The sequence below is a fragment of the Odontesthes bonariensis genome, chromosome 4 (genome assembly GCF_027942865.1).
Source record: "Odontesthes bonariensis isolate fOdoBon6 chromosome 4, fOdoBon6.hap1, whole genome shotgun sequence".
Taxonomy (NCBI): domain Eukaryota; kingdom Metazoa; phylum Chordata; class Actinopteri; order Atheriniformes; family Atherinopsidae; genus Odontesthes; species Odontesthes bonariensis.
Genome location: NC_134509.1, coordinates 25,394,808 through 25,415,292, shown reverse-complemented (window position 1 = coordinate 25,415,292; position 20,485 = coordinate 25,394,808). Strand labels below are relative to the sequence as shown.

The window sequence follows — 20,485 nt, the reverse complement described above, 5'->3', positions numbered from 1 at the left end:
TTTGTCTGTAGGAACGTTGGCTGAGAATGATTATGAGGGTCAAAAGCTGCCTTTATTTGATAAGATACCTTTCAATAAATCTTGATAATAGCCTGATTATTGTTGAACCATTTACAAATGTTTCATAGTTAGACCAACTTTTAGATTCTTTCTCACTGCAGAACCACTGGAAAAGTGCTCAGCCAAAATACATTTAGAGATTTACTAACTTTGGGGGTTTTAAACAGATTAGAATAATTAGTTAACCCTTACTTATCCCAGTTAAAGGCTTTATTAGCAACTTAAAAAACAGATGTTTTTCAGCTCTGTAGTCTAAATGTTGGTGTAAACATTAACATTATTTATAAAGTATTGATAAAGGTTTAAATCCCATTCAGGTTCCATTCAGACGATGATTCCCACTATCTGGTCCTTTTAAGTAGAAGCTTTTACAACAATGATTTTCAGTGTTTGTGCAGTGGCCCAAACACTGGCATGCTGAGCTGTCTTTTCTTCCACTTTTTATACTTGTATTAAACTTCCAACTGTGCTTCTTTTCACAGATTTAACAGGTTCTGAATTAAAGGTCCACAACATCTCAAAAGATGGATAAATTTCGTATGATGTTCCAGTTCCTCCAGTCCAACCAGGAGTCTTTTATGAATGGGATCTGTGGTATCATGGCACTAGCAAGTGCTCAGATGTACTCTGCCTTTGAGTTCAGCTGCCCCTGTATGCCAGAATACAACTACACCTACGGGATCGGACTGCTTATTGTACCTCCTATATGGTTCTTTTTGTTAGGTTTTGTCTTGAACAATAATGTGTCAGTACTTGCCGAGGAGTGGAAAAGACCTACAGGGAGTCGAACGAAGGATCCATCAGTCCTACGCTACATGTTTATTTCCATCACACAGAGATCTTTAATTGCACCTGCAGTGTGGGTGTCTGTCACTCTAATGGATGGGAAGAGCTTCCTCTGTGCTTTCAGCATCAACTTGGATATTGAAAGGTTTGGAAATCATAGTCTTGTTTCAGGAATGTCAGAGACGGAGAAAATAAAACTGCTGGCGAGGATTCCCTGCAAAGACCTGTTTGAGAATCATGAACTAAGAGTGGCAGCATCAAGATACATCAAGTGTATATCACAGGTACCCTGATTTATTTTTTTTTCTTCTCTCCATTGTTTGTTTAATGGTTGTCTACGGTCAGCTTCTTCGTGACAAATTCCTGGAGACAAGTGATGTGAAACCATTTGTTACATAACTTGTTAGTTTTTCAGAAAGGTTCCCGAGTTAAAAGGCATTTCATGGTTTCCGTATACACCCACCCGTGAGGCCTGCATGATGTAAATGTAATTATTCTCACCAGTCTGCGAGGGTCTTCTAGGTTCCTCTGCAGCTGACTTCAACTTTATTGTCAAATCTGTATAGTACAGGACATACACAGGATTGAAATTATGTTTCTCTCAAACTCAATAGTGCAGCGCAGTGGTAGCATTTAACTTAACATTTAATATACAGCAGAAATAAACTATGGTAACCGGTAAACAGAGTGACAGCACAATGTGGATGTGTGTGTGTGTGTGTGTGTGTGTGTGTGTGTGTGTGTGTGTATGTATGTGTATGTATATATATATGTATATATATATATATACATATATATATATAAAGTCTCTGATATCAGTTTCCAGTCAGGAAATAAACAGGGTAGACTAATGGCGATTTTCCACTAGCTCGCTTCGGCTCGGCTCGGCGCGCTATTGCGTGTTTCCACTAGCACGCCGTACCTGCAACCGGGACGATTTTCCGTATCACCTCAGCCCTGGTTCCAAGCGGGCCGAAGCGTTACTAAAAGGTGACGTCAGCTAACTGCCTTCCACTGATTGGGCGATGAGTGTCGTCACTGGAAGCGTCATAACGGATAATTAAAACTAGCGTTAGCAACCGTTAGCTTACCTCCAAACGTCGTCTTTTTGAAGCTCGTAACAAAGCTTTCCGGTACTTTTCAATACTGTTTTGACTGGCGGCCAGGAGTCTTCTCTGGCTCTCTTCTCTTGCCTTCTGTGCGACAAAAAGCCACAGGGTGAGCAGCAACACGCGCAGCCGTGTCACGACGACCCCGCCCACGTCGAGGAGACACGAATTATACTCGTTCGTAATGGAAACACAACCAAACCGAGCCGTGGCGAGCTAGTGGAAAAGCCCCATAAGGTGGAGAATATCCTTTTTTGTTCACCATTATGCTCATGTTGGTGTCTGGCTTCAATAGTCTGATTGTTCACAAACTTGCCCGCGTACTACACATGTCATTGCTGGATTTCATTATGGGATTCACCAGTGAGCTTTGCAGGATGGTTTGCAGGATGTAAACAATGAAAATGGATACAACAAAGGAGGCTAGTACTAGCTTGATTGCTTGCAGCAAAAGTGTCAGCTGCAAGATAGTCGATGCCTTTTAAGGGCCCCTAAATCACAGATGTTGGAGGATTACATTGCCACTTATTGCATTTTGTGTATGTGTAGCTTTAATTTCTGAGGATGTGCCCAACCAACGCGTCACACAGATGCAGGGTATAAACACAAATGCAGAATTAAAAGCCAGTATATTTTTGGCTTCAGAAGATGAACAGAACAAGAACATGTGAGCTTGTTTGGTGAAAGAATTTGCAGGAAAATTGTCACTATCCACACCTCTAAAATGTACTGTAGACTGATAACATCCCCATGGACGGGAAGCTGACCCAAAAGATAGTATAAACAGCATCATGTGCTCTTCTGCAGAGTCGTAGTTTGGTTTGCTGATGTGGCAACCATGTACCCAGTCTAACCCTGACAACATGGCTAAAATTGTAATTCTTATTTATGTATTCTTTTTTTTATTGTAGCATTTTTATTCTCCTTTATGCTTTCACTACATTTAAGATTAAAATATTCTTTCTACTCTGTCAATTTTGCAGACGGGATAATAACTGGTGTTTGCAAAATAAAAAAGTTGGCCTCCAGTTCTCACAAAAATCAGCCCCATCTGGGATTTTATTCCATTTAAAATCATCTCATGGTTTCATTGCAATAAATGTTCATACATTATTGTTAGGGTTAGGGTTAGAAAGATAAGCCACACGTTCAAAAACTGAAAAAATATTTGTGTGTCAGAACTTTGTTTTATCTTCTGTTCTCTCCCAATTAATCACCTCACAACTCCCCAGTTTCACTGGTGTTTCTGTAGATAAAACTATGTAAAGTAGGTCAAGCTAGCTCCACATCCAGCTGCTACAGCAGTGACATGTTGCTAACAGTACAAACACTGTAGCTTCATATGTCATACATGAAGGTAGGCTATGTCAATCAGAAGAATAAATTAGTACTACAGTGCTTAGAAATCCCATTTTTTATTCATATTTCTGAATATCTACATGCAATAGGATTTTACAAGCAGGAATTTTACTCCATAACTCCATAATTGGAAGTAATTGTTTTCTGTATGACGTTGTCAATCTCTCACGTCGTGACAGAATTTTGGTCCACTCTTCTTTACAGTGTTGCTTCAGTTTGTTGATGTTCGCTGCCATTCATTTTTGCACAACTTTTCTAGGGTTCCACCACAGCATTTCAATCGGGTTGAGGTCTGGACTTTGACTGGATCATTACAACACCCTGATTTGTTTATTTTTTAAGACATTCTGTTATAGATTTGCTGCTGTGTATGGGATCATTGTCCTGTTGCAAGACCCAATTTCAGTCAAGCTTTAGCTGTCAGACAGATGGCCTCACATTTGACTCTGGAATACTTTGGTATCAAAGGGTGCGTTCATGCAGACAGACAGGGCTATCATTAAGTTGAATAATATGCAACTTCCTATGGTAGTTAAACAAATGCATGTGAATTGTAATGATGACATTCACACTGGTGATGGACGCATTGTACTATGACCTAACCTTAACCAAGTACTGATTTTATTTGGAACCTGGAACAAAGTGAAGTTCTTTTCAAAAACCAACCCGGATGTTACAATTTAAATTTAAATTTTTTTTTGTATTGTGTTTACATGGAACCAAGTCAACCAGCAAAATAGCATCCATGGAGGTCACAGACAGGGAAGAAGAATGTTTCCTAGTACTAATCATGTTTTATATCCTAAAACATGGCAACATAGTTTCATTGTCTAAACCCAAGCGGAATGGGATAAAGGTGTTTTACGAAAGTATCATCATGTTATTGACTGAATATAGCACTGAAGTTTAAAAAAATCTGTTGTCATATGTTGTTCTTAATCTCGTGTCACATGAAGGTATATAGTTCAAAGTACTGCACATAGCTGCACACGCTAATGTCCAGGTCCTGTGGCTGCAAAAACAAGCCCAGATCATCAGCCCTCCACCACCGTGCTTGACAGCTGGTATGAGGTGTTTGTGCTGATATGCTGTGTTTGGTTTTCTCCAAACATGCTGCTGTGCCTTATGAGCAAACATCTCCACTTTGGTCTGGTCTGTCCAAAGGAGATTGTTCCAGAAGTCTTGTGGTTTGTTCAGATGTAACTTTACAAACCTGAGCTGTGCTTTTTAGATAAAATAGGCTTTATCCTGCAACCCTTCCAAACAAGCCATACTTGTTCAATCCTTTTCTAATTGTACTGTCGTGAAGTTTAACGTTCAACATGCTAACTGAGAGAGTTCATCTCACAGTCTGAGCTCTTGTACGTTCATTCCTGGGAAGACTGACAACTGTCTTGAATGTTTTCCACTTGTGAATAATCTTTCTCACTAAAGAATGATGGACTCCAGATAATTTGAAAATGGCCTTACAACCCTTCCCAGATTGATGGGCCGCAACAATTGCTTCTCTACGATTATTACGAATGTTAAAGAGGTGCTCACACTTGCTGATGATCAGTTTATCGTGTGCATTTGTTCAGCAGTACCTGGCTGCTACTTACTGTCTTAATTAGTCTGGAACAATAAGGGGATACTTAGTTTTTCACACTGCTTATACCAAAATGCAGAAGCAGTTAGTCTCCGTTTTAATTTGCCCAATTTTCAGATCTTATAAGGACAAGATGTTTTCCCTAACATGTGTAAAATCTTAGGAATACAGAGGGTTAACATTTTTTTTTTTTTCATCTTCACTGTAGGTGTCTGCATTTATCGTTCATGGAACTGGGACCCATTTCAGTCCTCCATTAAAAAAAAAAAAAAAAAAACACCCATGCTGTTGTTTAGGTCTTTGAGTAGCCTGAGGGCCATCATAAAGACTTAAAAGGAACATGTCTCTTAAAAAGAAATGTCTGTCAGGAAGCTGCTAAATGTATTCTTCTCATCTGACAAGATGATTTCCGCTCAGCAAGATCACAGACACACTCAAGACTAGCAAGACGTCAAAGCCTAACAAAGCAACTTTTAACTTCTCTTTTCCATTTTTCAATCATGTAGTATTACTTTGACTGCTAAGAACTTTTTTGCTGCAATAGAAATACTAATGTCTGTATTTATTTGTCTATATTATTTTACAGGCATGTGGGTGGATGTTTTTGCTCTTGATGACCTTCACTGCCTTTCTGGTCCGAGCTATTCGACCCTGCTTTACCCAAGCTGCCTTCCTTAAAACCAAGTACTGGTCTCATTATATTGACATTGAACGCAAGATGTTCGATGAGACCTGTAAGGAGCATGCCAAGAGCTTTGCTAAAGTTTGCATCCACCAGTACTTTGAGAACATTAGTGGAGAGATGCAAAACTTCCACCATCTTCGCTCCAGGAAGGATGACAGTGGCGATGAAGATGAAGACAAGAAGAAAAGTGATGAAGACAAGCTCCTGGGTATCAGGGCACAGGATGACATGAACAAGGTTTTGTGGAACTGGCACTCCTGTAAGCCAGCTCTGGCTCTGAGAAAGGACCAAATTGATGGAGAAAACAATGGCAAACTGAATGGAAATATCAATGGTGCAGTAAATGGGTTTGCAAAGGGACACACCCCTGACGTGGAGAAAAAGGAATGGGCAGTGTATTACAGTAAGGTTTGAAGAGCTGAAAGAGAAAAGAAAAGACTGGCAAGTCAGAGTTGCCACAATCATTTTGTTCCAGGGACAACTTTGAGACTGCAAAATTAATCAATGCAGTCTGAACTTGTTTTATCTTCTGTTTTTATTCAATTTCAATGTACAGACAAGTTTGCTAATAATATTCAGAGTGCAACAGTCGCGTCAGAATGTAAGCCCATAACATGGAAACAACAGCATTTATATAAATTCATAAAGAGTTGTAAATATGAATAAATCTCACCGGCCATCCTTGAGGAGTAGTAAAAAAGTTTTGTTTGCACGCTCTTCCAACAGTATGGGTGCCATAACTAGGTTGAGTATTTCCAATTATGAAAAGATGTCTCACGTGGAAAATCTTGAGGGTGTTAAAGGGTAACTGCCAACAAAGTCTGGACCTGATTCTCTGAACACTGTCCAAAGTGTTTCAAGACAGCGTGAGGATATCTGTCTGAAAGGTAAAGTTTAACAGGAAGTGAACCTTTCAACAGGGTAATGATTCATAGCTACAAGACAATTAGAAATGGATGTTTATAAAAGACAAAAAACAGATTTCGATCCCTCTAAAATTGTGTTGAAAAATGATCAAAATATTTCACCAAGCAGATGTCAGAGACTCACGGACAACAAGAGCATTTGTATCTGAAACTGACTGTTGAGAACTGGTTCTTTCATCTACCTGAAGCCGGTTTGACTGCTTTAATGCTCTATTTGCAGGATTATACATTCACTCAGAAGAGCTCATTCAACATGAAGCAGCTCGAAGTCGTCTGTGCACATGCCGCTCTGGTGCTGAATCACTTTATTAGATTTTTGCATATTAGGTTTTTTACTGAGTAGTGTTCACTTAGTATGTATGCTTCATCAACTGAGACTCTGTATATGGCTTACCTCACTTACTTCACTGTTGTCTCTTCCTTATTTTTCTAATTTTTACCATTTATGTAAGTTTTTTCAATTTAAAACATAAAGTGTACAATAGCCATTTCCAAGATGCAAAAATGCCTACAACTTTATTTTTGCTACGGGTGGGTATACAAAACACGGGGTGAGCTTACTTTTGATTCTTTCCGATGATAATATGACACTTTAATATGATATTTTTGGCCAGTAAAAGATTTTAAAAAAAATTGAAAATGATCCTTTTTTATCCTTTTAATCTGAAGGCCATTTTAAAAGCAAATCTAATATCTTTAGACATGACAGACATCTTGCTCTCAAGGGCAGGAACATCATAAATACTCCCATAGCACAAAAATATGAAACATGGGTTGTATGGATAATGGTAAAAAGCTGAAGACACTTCTTTCCCTTTCTGCTCCTTGCTTTACACCAAGACTGTGTGTGAGAAATTACACAACATTTCACATTTGGAAAGTTGGACTCATAGTGGTAATCTTGCTTTGTCTGGTATGACCACTAGTTTTGTAACAATGGCTAACTTGACCTAAATATGGCTGTGCAAATAACATTATTGAGTCAGTTCCCTGTTCTGAGCAGAAAATTGATTCAGGCCTGAAAAGACTGAAAACTGTTGAGACCTAGATTTATGCAAAAAAAAACAGATGGTTGTGGCAGCCAAAACATTTACAAGTCCCAATGAAAACAAAACCACCATTTGCATCTCATTTGCCCCGTCCCTGTTTTTGTCGGTGGCACCCAGCTAAAGCCTATTTCACAAACACTGGGGGATTTCCTTTTTAGTCTTGAAAAGTGATTGATACATTTTAGATTGATATGTCTAGAGATTAATAAAAGCAAGGCAAGGCAAGGCAATTTTATTTATAGAGCACAATTCGTACAGATAAAAACATCCCCAATTCCAAAGCAGTTGGAACACTATCTCCCAAAGCTCCAACATCTGGTCTCCTCGGTTTCCAGATGTTTGCAGGCTGTTGTTAAAGGAGGAGGGGGGAGCTACACAGCGGTAAACATGGACCCGTCCCAACTTTTTGAGACGTATTGCTGCCGTCAAACTCAAGATGAGCTGAGGTTTTCATGGAATACTAAAATGTCTCACGTTCAACGCTTGATATGTTTTCTATGTTCTGTTGTGAATAAGATATTAAATTTCAAGATCAGCAAATCTTTGCATTGTGTCTTTATTTTCATTTTCAACCTTTGTGGACTTGGGGCTGTATATCCTGTAAACCTTTTCATAAAGTGATTATCTTCAGGAAAGTGTTGACACAGTGTTGTTTTCCTTAAACCGGGATTCACAGGAGAGTATGCTGTTACCAGAACCACCACCCCTCACATGCCAACAACAACACAACCCTGGAGTAACAACACGTCATATTTTATCCTGAAGCCTCTGAGGGCCCAGTAATACATGCAGAGTACCAAGTTCTGTATTTATGCTCATGCGTCTGTGCAGTCAATCCAGCTGTTCCTTAGTATTCATGAGTAATGACATTACTAGAGCTGGAGGGGGGAGGAGGGTAGGGTGAATGAAAATGGCATGTATCCCATTGAAACCTCCCCCACCCTCCCCCTTGCCCCCGAGGATTAGTGGAGCAGCACTCCCCTTGACCGTCTCACAGTTTGCCCAGTAGCCCAGCAGCTGTTCTCCTCCTCAGCGAATTGGCAGCCAGTACTGCTGGTGTGGGGGTGGGCGTGCACGCAGCGTCTTTGTCCAGGCTGTGATTCTTATGTTGGTATTCCTCACTTTTTTTTTTTTTCATCTGAGTTTTTCAAATTGATTTCTTCTCATGTCAGGATCTTCACCCTTCCAAGTGCTCTTTGGCTGCAAAACTGTGTCACGTTTCATTGTTACATCAAACAATGAAAACATTTTCAAAGATTCTCTGAAAAGCTCTAAAAATACAATCTGAGAATGAGTGCAAGGAGGAAATGGTGCATAAAGAGGCATCATTTCTTCTTTTCCTGACCTCTCTTTCACACAAATGGCTTTGTTTTGGTTGTCAGGACATCAGCCATGCGCATATTGCTGGCCTCCCTTGACTTTGCTGCAAGTGTGTCTCTCTTCTCCCTCTCACATATACATGCACAGGGGTGTGCGCACACAGACGCATACACATCAGCATGCTTGTAGGCGCCCTATTCGTCAGTGTCTGGCTCATTCTGCCTCGTTTCTGCCTACAGATTGGAGGACAGAGGCAGCGAGGGAGGGCTGAAGGAGAAGAGAGTTGCGAGGCAAAACGGGTGGTCACATGAGCAGAGATCTGTTTACAAACCCAAGGCAGAGCAGAGCAAGGGGAGGAAGGGAAAGGCAAATTGCAGGCTCTCTCTGAGCACCATTATGGAGTGAATGAGGAAGAGGGGAAGCCTGCCATGACAAAGCCAGCTGGAGGTGCGAGAGGCTGAATGCGATACACTTAGACACACACTCTGCCTTTGTTTCAGATTTTTTTTCTCAATCGAAGCAGCAGATGGTTAGAGGGAGAGTAGGATCCCCCCTACGCAGACACACACACACACACACACACACACACACACACACTCACTCACATACACATATCTGCTGACTGACACACAAACACAGTCACCAGCAGACCCAGCTAGAGGACTGTTGTTGACTGCATGGAGCTCTCCTCACTTTGTTTGGGCTTTAAGGGAAGCACATCTTTGCCTTCTAGACTGAACAGGAATATCAACTGCAAGATCAGAGGACTGGAGGAGGAGGAGACAGCAGAGGAGACGAGAGAAGTGTGAGACTTGTGAAAATCCCCTGCTAAAAAGCAGCTTTAGGAGGAAGACAAAGCACAGATTAATGTTGGATAATTACCTTCCTTGGGTGAGGACTGTCATTTTAAACACTGTATGCCATTGAAATTGGTGAAGGGACGACACTGCAGACGCAATAAGAAGTCAAAGAGGCCCTCTTCTGCTTGATATGTAAGTATTTCCTGTTAGGAAGCTGCTTGTGTTGTTTACAGCGTTATGATCAAGTGAGATACAACATTTCACAATGACAAATCCTCAGTCGTAGATGTTGTCAGGCCTCTCGAAAAGCAACCATTTCTTCTCAACAACATTTCTTTTGTTTCTTCTTCTCTCTGTTGTGTGATGACATCATTCTTGCTGGGCACATGAGGTCTCCAGTCCCGGTCACGACCTCACTCCCAAATCTCCAAATCTTAACACAGAGCGGTTAATCCAGATTTGGGAATGTTGGACGGTTCAGACTGCTGAGCCAACAAAACCACACCTCCTGAGGATTTCTGGAATCTGAAAATCTTGATGACTGTTTCTGCAGGAGCTAACGTAGCCAAACAAAGGAGCGATCCAGCTCAGGATAGCTGAATCCAGGCAACAAAACAGATTCAGTGTCCGAGGATCCAGCCCACAAGTTTGGCTTGTCTCCAGCCTTCTCCTGATAGGGCCTGAATTCATTGCTGCTGCCTTGGGAGTCAAATTTCATGCAACCATTCCAATGGTGTAACGGTAAGTGAGTGGATTTTGCTGCTGTTTTTTTTCCAAATACATGATAGTGCAGAGAGTGTCTTTAACTCAGCCAGAGGTATTCACACGATGGTAATTAAGTCAGAGCAGAGGCACAAGTAGGTGTTTTAAAGTGTGAGGTGAGAGCACAAAAAGGCTGTTTGTTTGACAGTTATCACTTTTCAAGATATTTTAGCCTCTCAACTTTTCCAGTGTTATACATCAGTTTCTTTTTTTTAACATGCAAAATACTTAATTCATAATTGCGCCTCTCATCATGCTACAACTAGTCTTCCCTACACTACCCCCAACCCTTGTAAATCCCCCAACCCCCAGCCACGTCAAATGGTCCAACTCATGCCCCCCACAGTGTGCAAGCTGTACCCATTCACTCAATTTAAAGAGAGTCACATGGACATTTAGAGGCTGGCAAAGAGCATCCTCGGTGCAAATTATTAGGAACACGTGGCCTGTGGAAGTGGGCCATCCTCTTCTATTGTTTTACCAAATGGTCCTCACCCCCGGAGTTCATTCTGTTTAATACACCCCCTGCAACAAATTTGCACATCTCTACGTACCACAAAGACACCACAGAGACCCTTCCATCCCCCAGCGCTGTTACACACACACTCAGACTGTGCTGGTCACCTCTGCAGAGTCTGTGGAACAGATGGTGGCTTGACGGAAGGGGTGTCTGTCCTTCATGTTTGTCTTGTTCACAGCCAATTAACGCAGAGTCCTACGAGCATCTCAGTTGCCACCACAGTGTCAGTCACAGCTCCATGGACATACCTGCATGTAAGCAGTTATTAGTCCACCCCAAATATATGATACTGTACCTGCAGGCACCAAAGACCAAAAGCCTGGTTGTCCTAAATCCTCATGGGGGTATTTACATTCATCTACATTTCATGGTAAATGATAAACAATCTCCCATCACTAAAATGAAGAACTCGGTGTTTGCAGGTTAGATAATATTATTGTGACACACTTTTTCCTTCATAGTAAAATGATTCTTGCTGTTCACAATTAGAGCAATTGCACACTGTAAAGTCTTACATTAAAGCTACCAGTTTAAACTTGAATCGTATTATCTTGGTTATAATTGAAACGTAAACAATTTTGCAAGATAGGATATTACTTTTTCCAACAGCTCTCTCGTTTGAAGATATAATGAGGCTCGAGGACATTGGCTGTAAACTAATTTCAAATGTACACATGTACAAAGAAAAAGGATTTAGTATTTTCTGTCATGGGAATCCTCACAGAGTTGGAGTTACTCAATAAAAAAAGAAAAGAAAAGCACACCAAGCAAATAAGGACAGAATATGAGTCAATAGGCGTATCTAAGCTAACATGTTGAATCTTTACCCTACAAGGTGACAAAAGCATGTATTTGCAAACTCTTCCTGGCAGGATGCCTTTGTGGTTTGGGTTCTCAACGCTCTGAACACTACTGCAGCATGACGTCTGACATCTATCACCTCCCACTCAATGTGTATGTCATTGTGCTGGGCATTGGCCTTTTCGTCTTCATGCTCAGCCTCATCTTCTGCTGCTACCTTTTCAGGTAGGTGGAGCACGTTAGTAGTAAGGAATTTCTTGCACTTTGAACAAGAATTGCAACACAATGTGCCACTGCGGTGTAAAATGAGCTCGTACCCTGGTAATGAGCTATTATCGCATTGCTGATGTTATGATAAGAGCACTCTTGCTTCAAATGTCTGCTTTTTTGCGCTGCAGAACTGCCTAAGCTGCGATCACAGTTTTTAACTTTTCAGTAGAAAAACAAAAATGTAACCACTTCTCTGTATATACGTATAATACATACAGCATAACTTTTTCAACTACAGAGCCTTCTGAATTGTTTGTCCTAAACTATATTGCAAAATCAAATTTATGCAGAAAATGTGAAAAGGATGCTGATAATGATCAGCGCAAGCGGTTCTCATCAACTCTGCAGTAGGACATGTTTCCACTGAGTGAATTAACCCCTTTCAAATAGTTGTTTTGATTTACAGCCACATTTTTGCTGCTTTGGTTCACTCTCACCGCTCTCATTGGTGTTAATTTCAAATGCAGCATGCAGCTGTTGTCAGTAAAAACCCACTAAAAGCCACCTGTCCAGCACCAAACTGCAGACAAAGTTAGCAACCAATTTGCTGACTGACTATTTTGTCCAAAAAAAAAATATTATAAGAACAGTGAACAGTATTTTCAAACTCTGTGTAAATGCCAAAATTGCAAACGCTTGTTGAGCCAGAGATGTTTTGGAACCAACCTAGTGGCTGTCAGTGGTACTGCAATTAGAGTACGTCCATCTTTTACAAACATGGTTAAGGACAGAGATGTATAGTAACGAAGTAGAACTACTTCACTACTCTACTTAAAGCGGAACTCACCCTTTAAACAACATCGTGCCCAATCACTATATTTGACCATAATATAATAGTGAATTGTGCTAAAATGCTGTATCTGTACTCTACTAGAGTATTATTTTTTTCTCCTACTTCCACTTTTACGTCAGTACATATTTTCAATGAGTTTAGTACTTTTACTCCGATACATTTTTTATGTGCTGCATCGTTACTCGTTATTATAAACATGTTAGGAATCATTCCAAACCCCACAGTCACGCTAGTTCAAGTCTAACGTCCCGTTCAGAGTTGATGGTTGCTATAACAACCGTTGCATCCAATTTTACTGTGGCGCGAAGTTATACATGACGTAGATCTAATGTGTGCAAACTGAAGGGTGAGAAGACCGCTCGTGCTGCTCTCTGCTCAGCCTCTTTCGCTCTGCTGCCTGCCTGCGTCGAGAGAAAGTGCTTTGTTTGAACCAAAGATGGAAGAACCAGAATCACCTTCAACTTCGAGTGATCGTGGTGGTGGCGGTGAGGAAGAAGACCACCCCTGGCCCGACTTACAGTCTCTGTTTTCATTCGCCGGAGCAATGCCGGTTTGGCATTGGTATTATCCGGGACCTATCCCGGCCCAAACCATCGACCTAGGCTGCTTGGCCCATGGGGAAAATAGTTGTAACTAATTTTTGTCACTTATCTTATTCTTGCATTAATATCAATTCAACTGTAGTCTGCATAAATTCACCATTGCAGCGCAGCCGCCTGCTGCATCACAGCAGATTAAATAGGTTTTACCATGTAAGGGAATTCTCTCCTCCCAAATGTTTCAGATGGTTTGGCCCATGGCTCGTCTTTTAAATAACAATGGCGCGACACAGAGCGCGTCAGTGATGGAGGGTAAAAAGAGGCCAGGTGGAACAGAGAGGGCTAAGCTCAAAAAAAGACAGGAGGTGGCAGCCAAATTGACAGATATCTTCTCAAGACAAGCTGGTAGGTTACTGAGAGATATGGATAATAGGCCTGGTTGTGAATTTGATCAAATAGGCTATAACGTGGCAAACGTTTTGCAATGTCAACTCAACTGTCATCTGACAGCTTTTGTTGTTAAATATGTAAAATCTCACAATTTATATGATTTAGAAGTGTATTCCTATATTCAAAGAAGATCCGAACACTTTCTTTACATTCCAGTTCTAATGAACAATTAACGCTTTATCACGCTTTATCTCCTCATCAACTGTAGCCTGCATTCCCACAGGCGCGCACATGTGGTTACTAACGCAATATTAAATAGGGGCGATCACATTTGTTGTTTGATATTTGTTATTAAATGCATCTCAAACATGCAATTAAAATAAATATAATTATTTAGAAGGGCTGTATGCAAATATTGTACATGGTTCGCGTGCGCAGGGACAGGGGCAGTATGGCAGGAAAGGGGCAGCGCGAACACGTTGGGGTGTTTAGTTGCCTTTTTTAATTACTGGAGAGTCTGCACGCGCGTTCTATCCGCGGGAATCAGCATCATGTTTCATGTTCAAGCCTTCCCCTCCCATTTATTATAATGTGAGCTGAGCCCGCTCTAGCCCGTGCAGGGAATAGACTGTTCTATTTTCAAGTTGCAATGAGCACTTATCCGGACACCGCGCGGGCACGACGCTTTGATGTGAAAGGAAGAATCTGTTTTCTTGTTGATTTCTATCCATTTCCGACTGAACACGAATGTTTTTTGTTTGTTTTATCTTTTTTCATGGACTCAAATTCCTCCTCCATATCAGAGTGGCCTGAATTTGAATTAAATTCCTGGACTGAGAAAATGGCCCACCCCGGCCCTGCGCCGGAGTGAAAGACAATTCATACAAAATAAAGTGCCTACTATGCCTCCCGAGAGATTGCGAAATATTGGCCTTCAATGTTTTAAGGTGCTCTTGTACATTACAGCCAAACATTTTGAATAATATAAACAATTTGATTTTCAAACTTTCGACTGATTTCTTTACAATACTTAATACTTTTACTTTCAGTACTTGAGTAGTAATTTTAAAAATAAACTACTTGCAGTACTTAAGTACAAAACATGTTTAATACTTTAGTACTTCCACTTAAGTACGGTGCTTAAAGAGCACTTCTACTTCTACTCAAGTCACTTTTTTGATAAAGCACTTCTACTTCTACTCAAGTCTGAATCGCTAGTACTTTATACATGTATGGTTAAGGACTTACAGACAGCTGGGAAAAAAAACAAGTAAACAAATACACACTTTATTTAAAAGACATTTAAAATAGATTATGTGCTCAATATAGTATAGGTAACTAATCACAGGAATACAATTAAGTTGCGCGGTTCAGATTTGGATTTCAAACATGTAGCAGAAGTAAAATAAATGTAAGCTGGGGCCAATTTAACCAGACTGTCGTGTAGTTATTGAAAGTGTGAGAAATTTAGTCAAAAATTGATTGTTATGATCGCATATGATTTTTAGTCCAAGTCTAACAGTCGAGGAGCACCCACTTACATTCTGCACAGACCTCTACTTGCCGTGATGGGAGCTACTGAGTGATGATACAGTTACGTCTACTGTACAAACAGCAGTGTTGTTCTCTGTGTGTCCCTCTCAGGTTGAAACAACAAGGAACGAGGGAGCAATTCAGCTACAATGAGGTATGCCACTGCAGCTTCTATCACTGTGGGTGAATATGTAACACGAGCCTCTTAGGCTTGTTATAAATACTGGTTGGCCTATAGGATCTCACACTGTTATTGCCAGCTGTGAAACTTAACACCACCCTTCATAGATGACCTTGACTCCATCCATGCACGATCACTCTGGTTTTGAAATGTTAATCCAGTTGCAGTGTGAAGCGGCTTCATATGTTAAACAGGTAGCAGGGTGTGACAGTGTGGTGTCTTGACAGGAGACAAAAATGTTTTCAGCCTTGGGGAAGGTTGAACTCCCACTGCAGCTTTCTGCAGCATGTAGATGGTTCTTTTATCTATGCAAGCAACAAAAGAGCACATACCACACATGCTTATGTTTAAAGCTAATGTGAGATAACAATGAACCCAGCTGAAGTGTTTGTTTTACACCACGGCTTTTTTTGTTCTGGTGTCTGATTGGAATTGGGAGAGCTTTAATAACAACACAATCCAACAGCTCTCCCCCTCCTCTCACTTTCCTTCACTGTAGGTGGTGTTGAAGGGAGCAAGCAAGAAACTGAGCCTTCTTGGAGTAAGTAACTTTTTCTGCTAAATCTTGTTCTTAAACAATGACAAATGTGCACATTCAGCGTTACCCACGATGTTCCCACATCAGTTCAGATGCTCCATAATGAGATGGGAGGATTCATTCGGTCGATTAACTCAGTCAGTTTCTCCTTTCGGATGTTATAAGCAGGATTTATTGCACATACTCAGGGTGCAGATGCCCTGCAAATGTCTTAAAAAATGCCAGTGTGAGAGTGCCCTGCAGAATGCAGGACTCCAGGAATAACTGAGCTCATTCAAAATGCATTATACGAAAGATCTTTCTCTAGTGATTCTAAAGAGACTGCTTTTATTATTCCTTTTTTTTACCAAGACTAAGGGGAAATTCTGGCTTTAAACCCAATGTCCAAATTCTGCTGTTGCTTGGAAACGCAGCAAAAGCACAACACTGGCATATCTGTGCTTCAGTGTTGAATTAAATTACTGCGAAATAGAGGCCACAAATGAAAGCTCATGAGATACAAGCCGATTCAATAAAGACAAAAGCAGAAGTGGAAACAGTATCTTGATCTTAAGTGCTCGTAATGTGGTATAGAAATGTTCTCTCATACGTAAAAGTAACGTCTTTAAATATTTTTTCAAGTAAAACGATATTAGAATCGAAATGTACTTCAAGCTGCCAAAAGCAAAGGTACTCATCATGTTTACAAGATATTAAAATTAGATAGATACAATCTCAGATGAGAAACAGCATATTGCACCATGTCATTTAACAAAAAACAATCCAAAATGCAGAGACTGTGTGAAGAAAGTAAAACTTTTATGCTTTCAGGTAGCAACCAGGTGCTGCTAATCAAATGCACAAGTTTGTGACAGTAAAACTGGAAAAAGACAGAAAAGGTGTCTCTTATTTGGAAGAGTTGAAGGAGAAAGCCTCTTCTCTCTAAAGAAAAACATGGCAGCACGGCTTAGGTTTGCAAAGTTGCATTTAAACAAACCACAAGACTTCTGAAATAATGTCCTTTGCACAGATAAGACCAAAGTGGAGATGTTTGCTCATGATGACTAGCAGCTGCAACATAAGCAATTTCTTCCAAACTTCAGTGAACTGAAGCAACACTGAAAAAAAATCCACAATAATGTGAGACAGATAACTTTATACAGAAAAGTGATTACTTCAAGTTACTGATGCTAAAAGTGGTTCTACAAGCTGCTGGATCATGGGGTAAAAGCTGTTTTTCTAACACTGCTTCTGCATTTTGTCTTAGTGTTAACTAAAAAGTAGGCTACAAGATCGGCCTCTGAATGAAAGCTAAATAGAGGTATAAAGTAGCAGAGAGCTGAAATGCTCAAAGAACATACAGGTGACTCAGAATTGCACTAAAGTACAGTTTCTGAGTGAATGTTCTTAATCCTGGAAAGAAGTTACATCAACTAACCTTTTGTTGTTCATGATTGTGCAGCAAACTTGTGCGGTGTGTCTGGAAGAGTTCAGGACTCGAGATGAACTGGGAGTGTGTCCATGCTCACACGCATTTCACAAGAAGTGAGTGTTCCAAAGTTTTTCAGGAATATTTTGATATTTAGGGAGGACAGCCAGCTGATTTTCTTTCTCGCTGTTATATACAAAGCTTAATGCCATTCTCACACCTTTATGACAAGCTGTCATAAAATGTCAGTTAAGCTTAACAGAAAGACAGATTGTGCTTTCCAAAAATCCCGGCAACCATGGTCACCACAAATTTGCATATTTGCAAAATTCTTCATATTTCCAGACTAGCGCTATGCTAAGCATACCAACTTCAAGAGGTATTTTTACACAAGAAAGACTTGTTTCCAGGTCTCTCTAGGCAGTGAGTCGTAATTCTTAATTTAACTCGTGCAAAAAAATTAAAAGTGCTTCACCTGTCAAACTCAAACTGGAGATAACTTTGTTCTTACTGATTAATGTAGCAAAGCTTTTCTGATCCCATTTAACACAAAATATTTTTACCATTAAAGTCATTGTAAAAGATTCTTCATAGAAGAAAGCTTTATTTTACTTTGACCTAAACAGTTCTATTAAAGACCCAATGTTATGCTCATTTAAAAGTTCAGAATTATACTTTGTGGGTGTACAAGAATAACTTAAATCTCTTAAATCAGTCAGTCACAGAATAGATTTTAAAAGCCTGCTGATGGTTTACAAATCCCAGAACAGTTTAGGCCCAAAATACATCTGTGATATGTTCAGAGAATATAAACCAAGTAGAGCTCTTAGATCCAAGGACTCAGGTCAGCTGGTCCAGTCCAGAGTCCAGACTAAACATGGAGAAGCAGCATTTAGCTGTTATGCTGCAAACAAGTGGAACAAACTGCCAGTGGAGATTAAACTTTCACCAAATGTAGACATTTTTAAATCCAGGTTAAAAACATTTCTTTTCTCATGTGTCTATGCATGAAATCTGCACGATATCTTTTAATTTATCTGGACTGTTTGCTTGTTTTTAAATTCATTTAAATTATTTTATTTGTTTCTCTTTATATTCTTTTATGTATTTTTAATGCTTCTTCCACTCCCTGCTGCAATGCTTTTATTTTATGTAAAGCACTTTGAATTGTTTTGTACATGAAACATGCCATACAAATACATTTGATTTGATTTAAATGTTTAGACACATTTTTCTCATACTTTATATGTTTTCTTGTAGCTCCTCTCTCTTTAATATCCCCATCCCATTCTTTTATTGGTCAAAATGATAAAGACAGCTGCTTGTTCTCTGAAAGCAGTTGAAAAGCCTGAAAATGATCTTTTAGTTGTTTTTTTTTTCCATTGACACCTTTTTACCCAAATACCTGAATTAAACATCAACAGGTCAACAAATGAAGGGATTGTGAGTTGCTAAAAAGCGTAGGAAAAGACAACTGCTGCACCGAGAATACGAGCTGGGATGAAAACTCCAAAACTATTTTGGAAAACAGAAAGGGCAACAGATGTTTTGGCCATTGCAATCTTAAACATGCAAAACCCTGTAAAAGTACAACTGAATGGCCATGGTTGATAAAAAGCCACAAAAGTTAGTTATATTGCTAAGAATTGTTATTTAGACTCACCATCTTGACCCAATATTAACACAAATCTCAATTAATATGAGTGAATAAAATAAACCTGTGTAATTCTTAAATGTTGCACATATCAGGAGTGGGATGCTCCTTAGGATTTGGAGATTTTGACCATACAAACTACTAACGGCTACTGCTTTGATACTTTGGCTTAGATCCCTCTGTGGGAAACCTTCCACTGCCAATGTTTGCTGTACACGGTGATGTAGAAAAGAAGCAGAAAATGAGACGATTCAGTCAGGTCAGGAGCAGAATGAAAAACTCTCTGGTTCAGACTTTAAGCTTTATGACGTTGTCGACATTTAATTAGCACTAAAAAGCAATTACAGACTGAAGGGATTCAGTTAATTTGCTTCGCAAGATTGTGCATGAACTTTTCTGAAACAGTATTAAAGACTTATTAATTGTACTGATTATTATTTTATCCAAGTCTCAAACAAAATCATCATGCAAGCCATGGCATAATACTGATATGATTACTGCTTTTTTTTTGTCCTCTCAGGTGCCTGCTTAAGTGGCTTGAGATCCGCAGCGTGTGCCCCATGTGTAACAAACCCATCCTACGGCTCCACACAGATGCCCCCCAGGGTGCTGAGGGTCCCATGGACCCAGAGGAGGTGTGAGATAGTTGGGGAAGATAAAATCTGACTCCCCCTTTCAGAAAACACACATCTAAATACACTAATGATGATGAACGGTGGTGGTTCATAATGACCCCAAGTGGCAGGGTTGCTGCTGACCTTTCAGTAATATGCCTCAGTGGGAATTGAATATTGATAGCGCCAACATGATTTGGTCAGATCAGTCAGAGAGAAGCTGGGTGAGTAGGATCTTTTCATTTAAAAAAATGTTCCTAGTTCTACTTCCACGCTGCACTGTTCACCAAAAAAAAATGACAGGAAAAGGAGCCACATTAGAGCTGGATATCATTGCCACCGTCACTGGATGACTAATGCAGCACTGCCAGAGACAAACATCACCAGAAGCATTGAGCGGGACATTAGATACAGGACCAGAATGGATACCTCTATTATCTCAGGGGTGTTACCAATACAGCCAGCACAAACCATTTCAATAATCCTAAAACCCAGTGCCACACATGCATCTTCAATACTGCCAATGTAGGTGAAATGCTCCAGCAGCCAGAGGTAGCCACAACTTCAGGCTGAAACAAAGACCAACCGGAGTACAACCATGATGATTTAAGTAGAAAATGTTGTTACAGATTGTGTCCCAGGCCCTTCTCCTTTTTAAAGAGACTGATAGGAAACTAGTCTTGCCTGTATGTACTGTATGTAAACGTCTCCCTATATATTGTTATTTTGTATTTTAAATAAAGTGTCATGTAATGTATTGTGATGGTGTTGGATTTATTTAAAGATCAACCAATGAGTTC

General features: G+C 40.0%; 2 protein-coding genes across 2 annotated transcripts; both read left to right on the top strand.

The window, feature by feature from the left end:
* The first annotated feature begins 546 nt into the window (after positions 1-546).
* On the top strand, positions 547-9,185 carry calhm1b (calcium homeostasis modulator 1b). Its single transcript, XM_075463682.1, has 3 exons — positions 547-1,130; positions 5,489-5,990; positions 9,122-9,185. Exons 1-3 carry the CDS (start codon positions 585-587, stop codon positions 9,151-9,153), a joined length of 1,080 nt encoding a protein of 359 aa, XP_075319797.1. The 5' UTR covers positions 547-584; the 3' UTR covers positions 9,154-9,185.
* Positions 9,186-10,333: 1,148 nt separating this feature from the next.
* Positions 10,334-20,442, top strand: LOC142378797 (RING finger protein 122). The gene is made up of 6 exons (XM_075463683.1): positions 10,334-10,423; positions 11,837-11,990; positions 15,402-15,444; positions 15,971-16,012; positions 17,451-17,533; positions 19,592-20,442. The coding sequence occupies exons 1-6, from the start codon at positions 10,399-10,401 to the stop codon at positions 19,710-19,712; spliced, it is 468 nt and encodes a 155-aa protein (XP_075319798.1). The 5' UTR covers positions 10,334-10,398; the 3' UTR covers positions 19,713-20,442.
* The last annotated feature ends 43 nt before the right edge of the window (positions 20,443-20,485 follow it).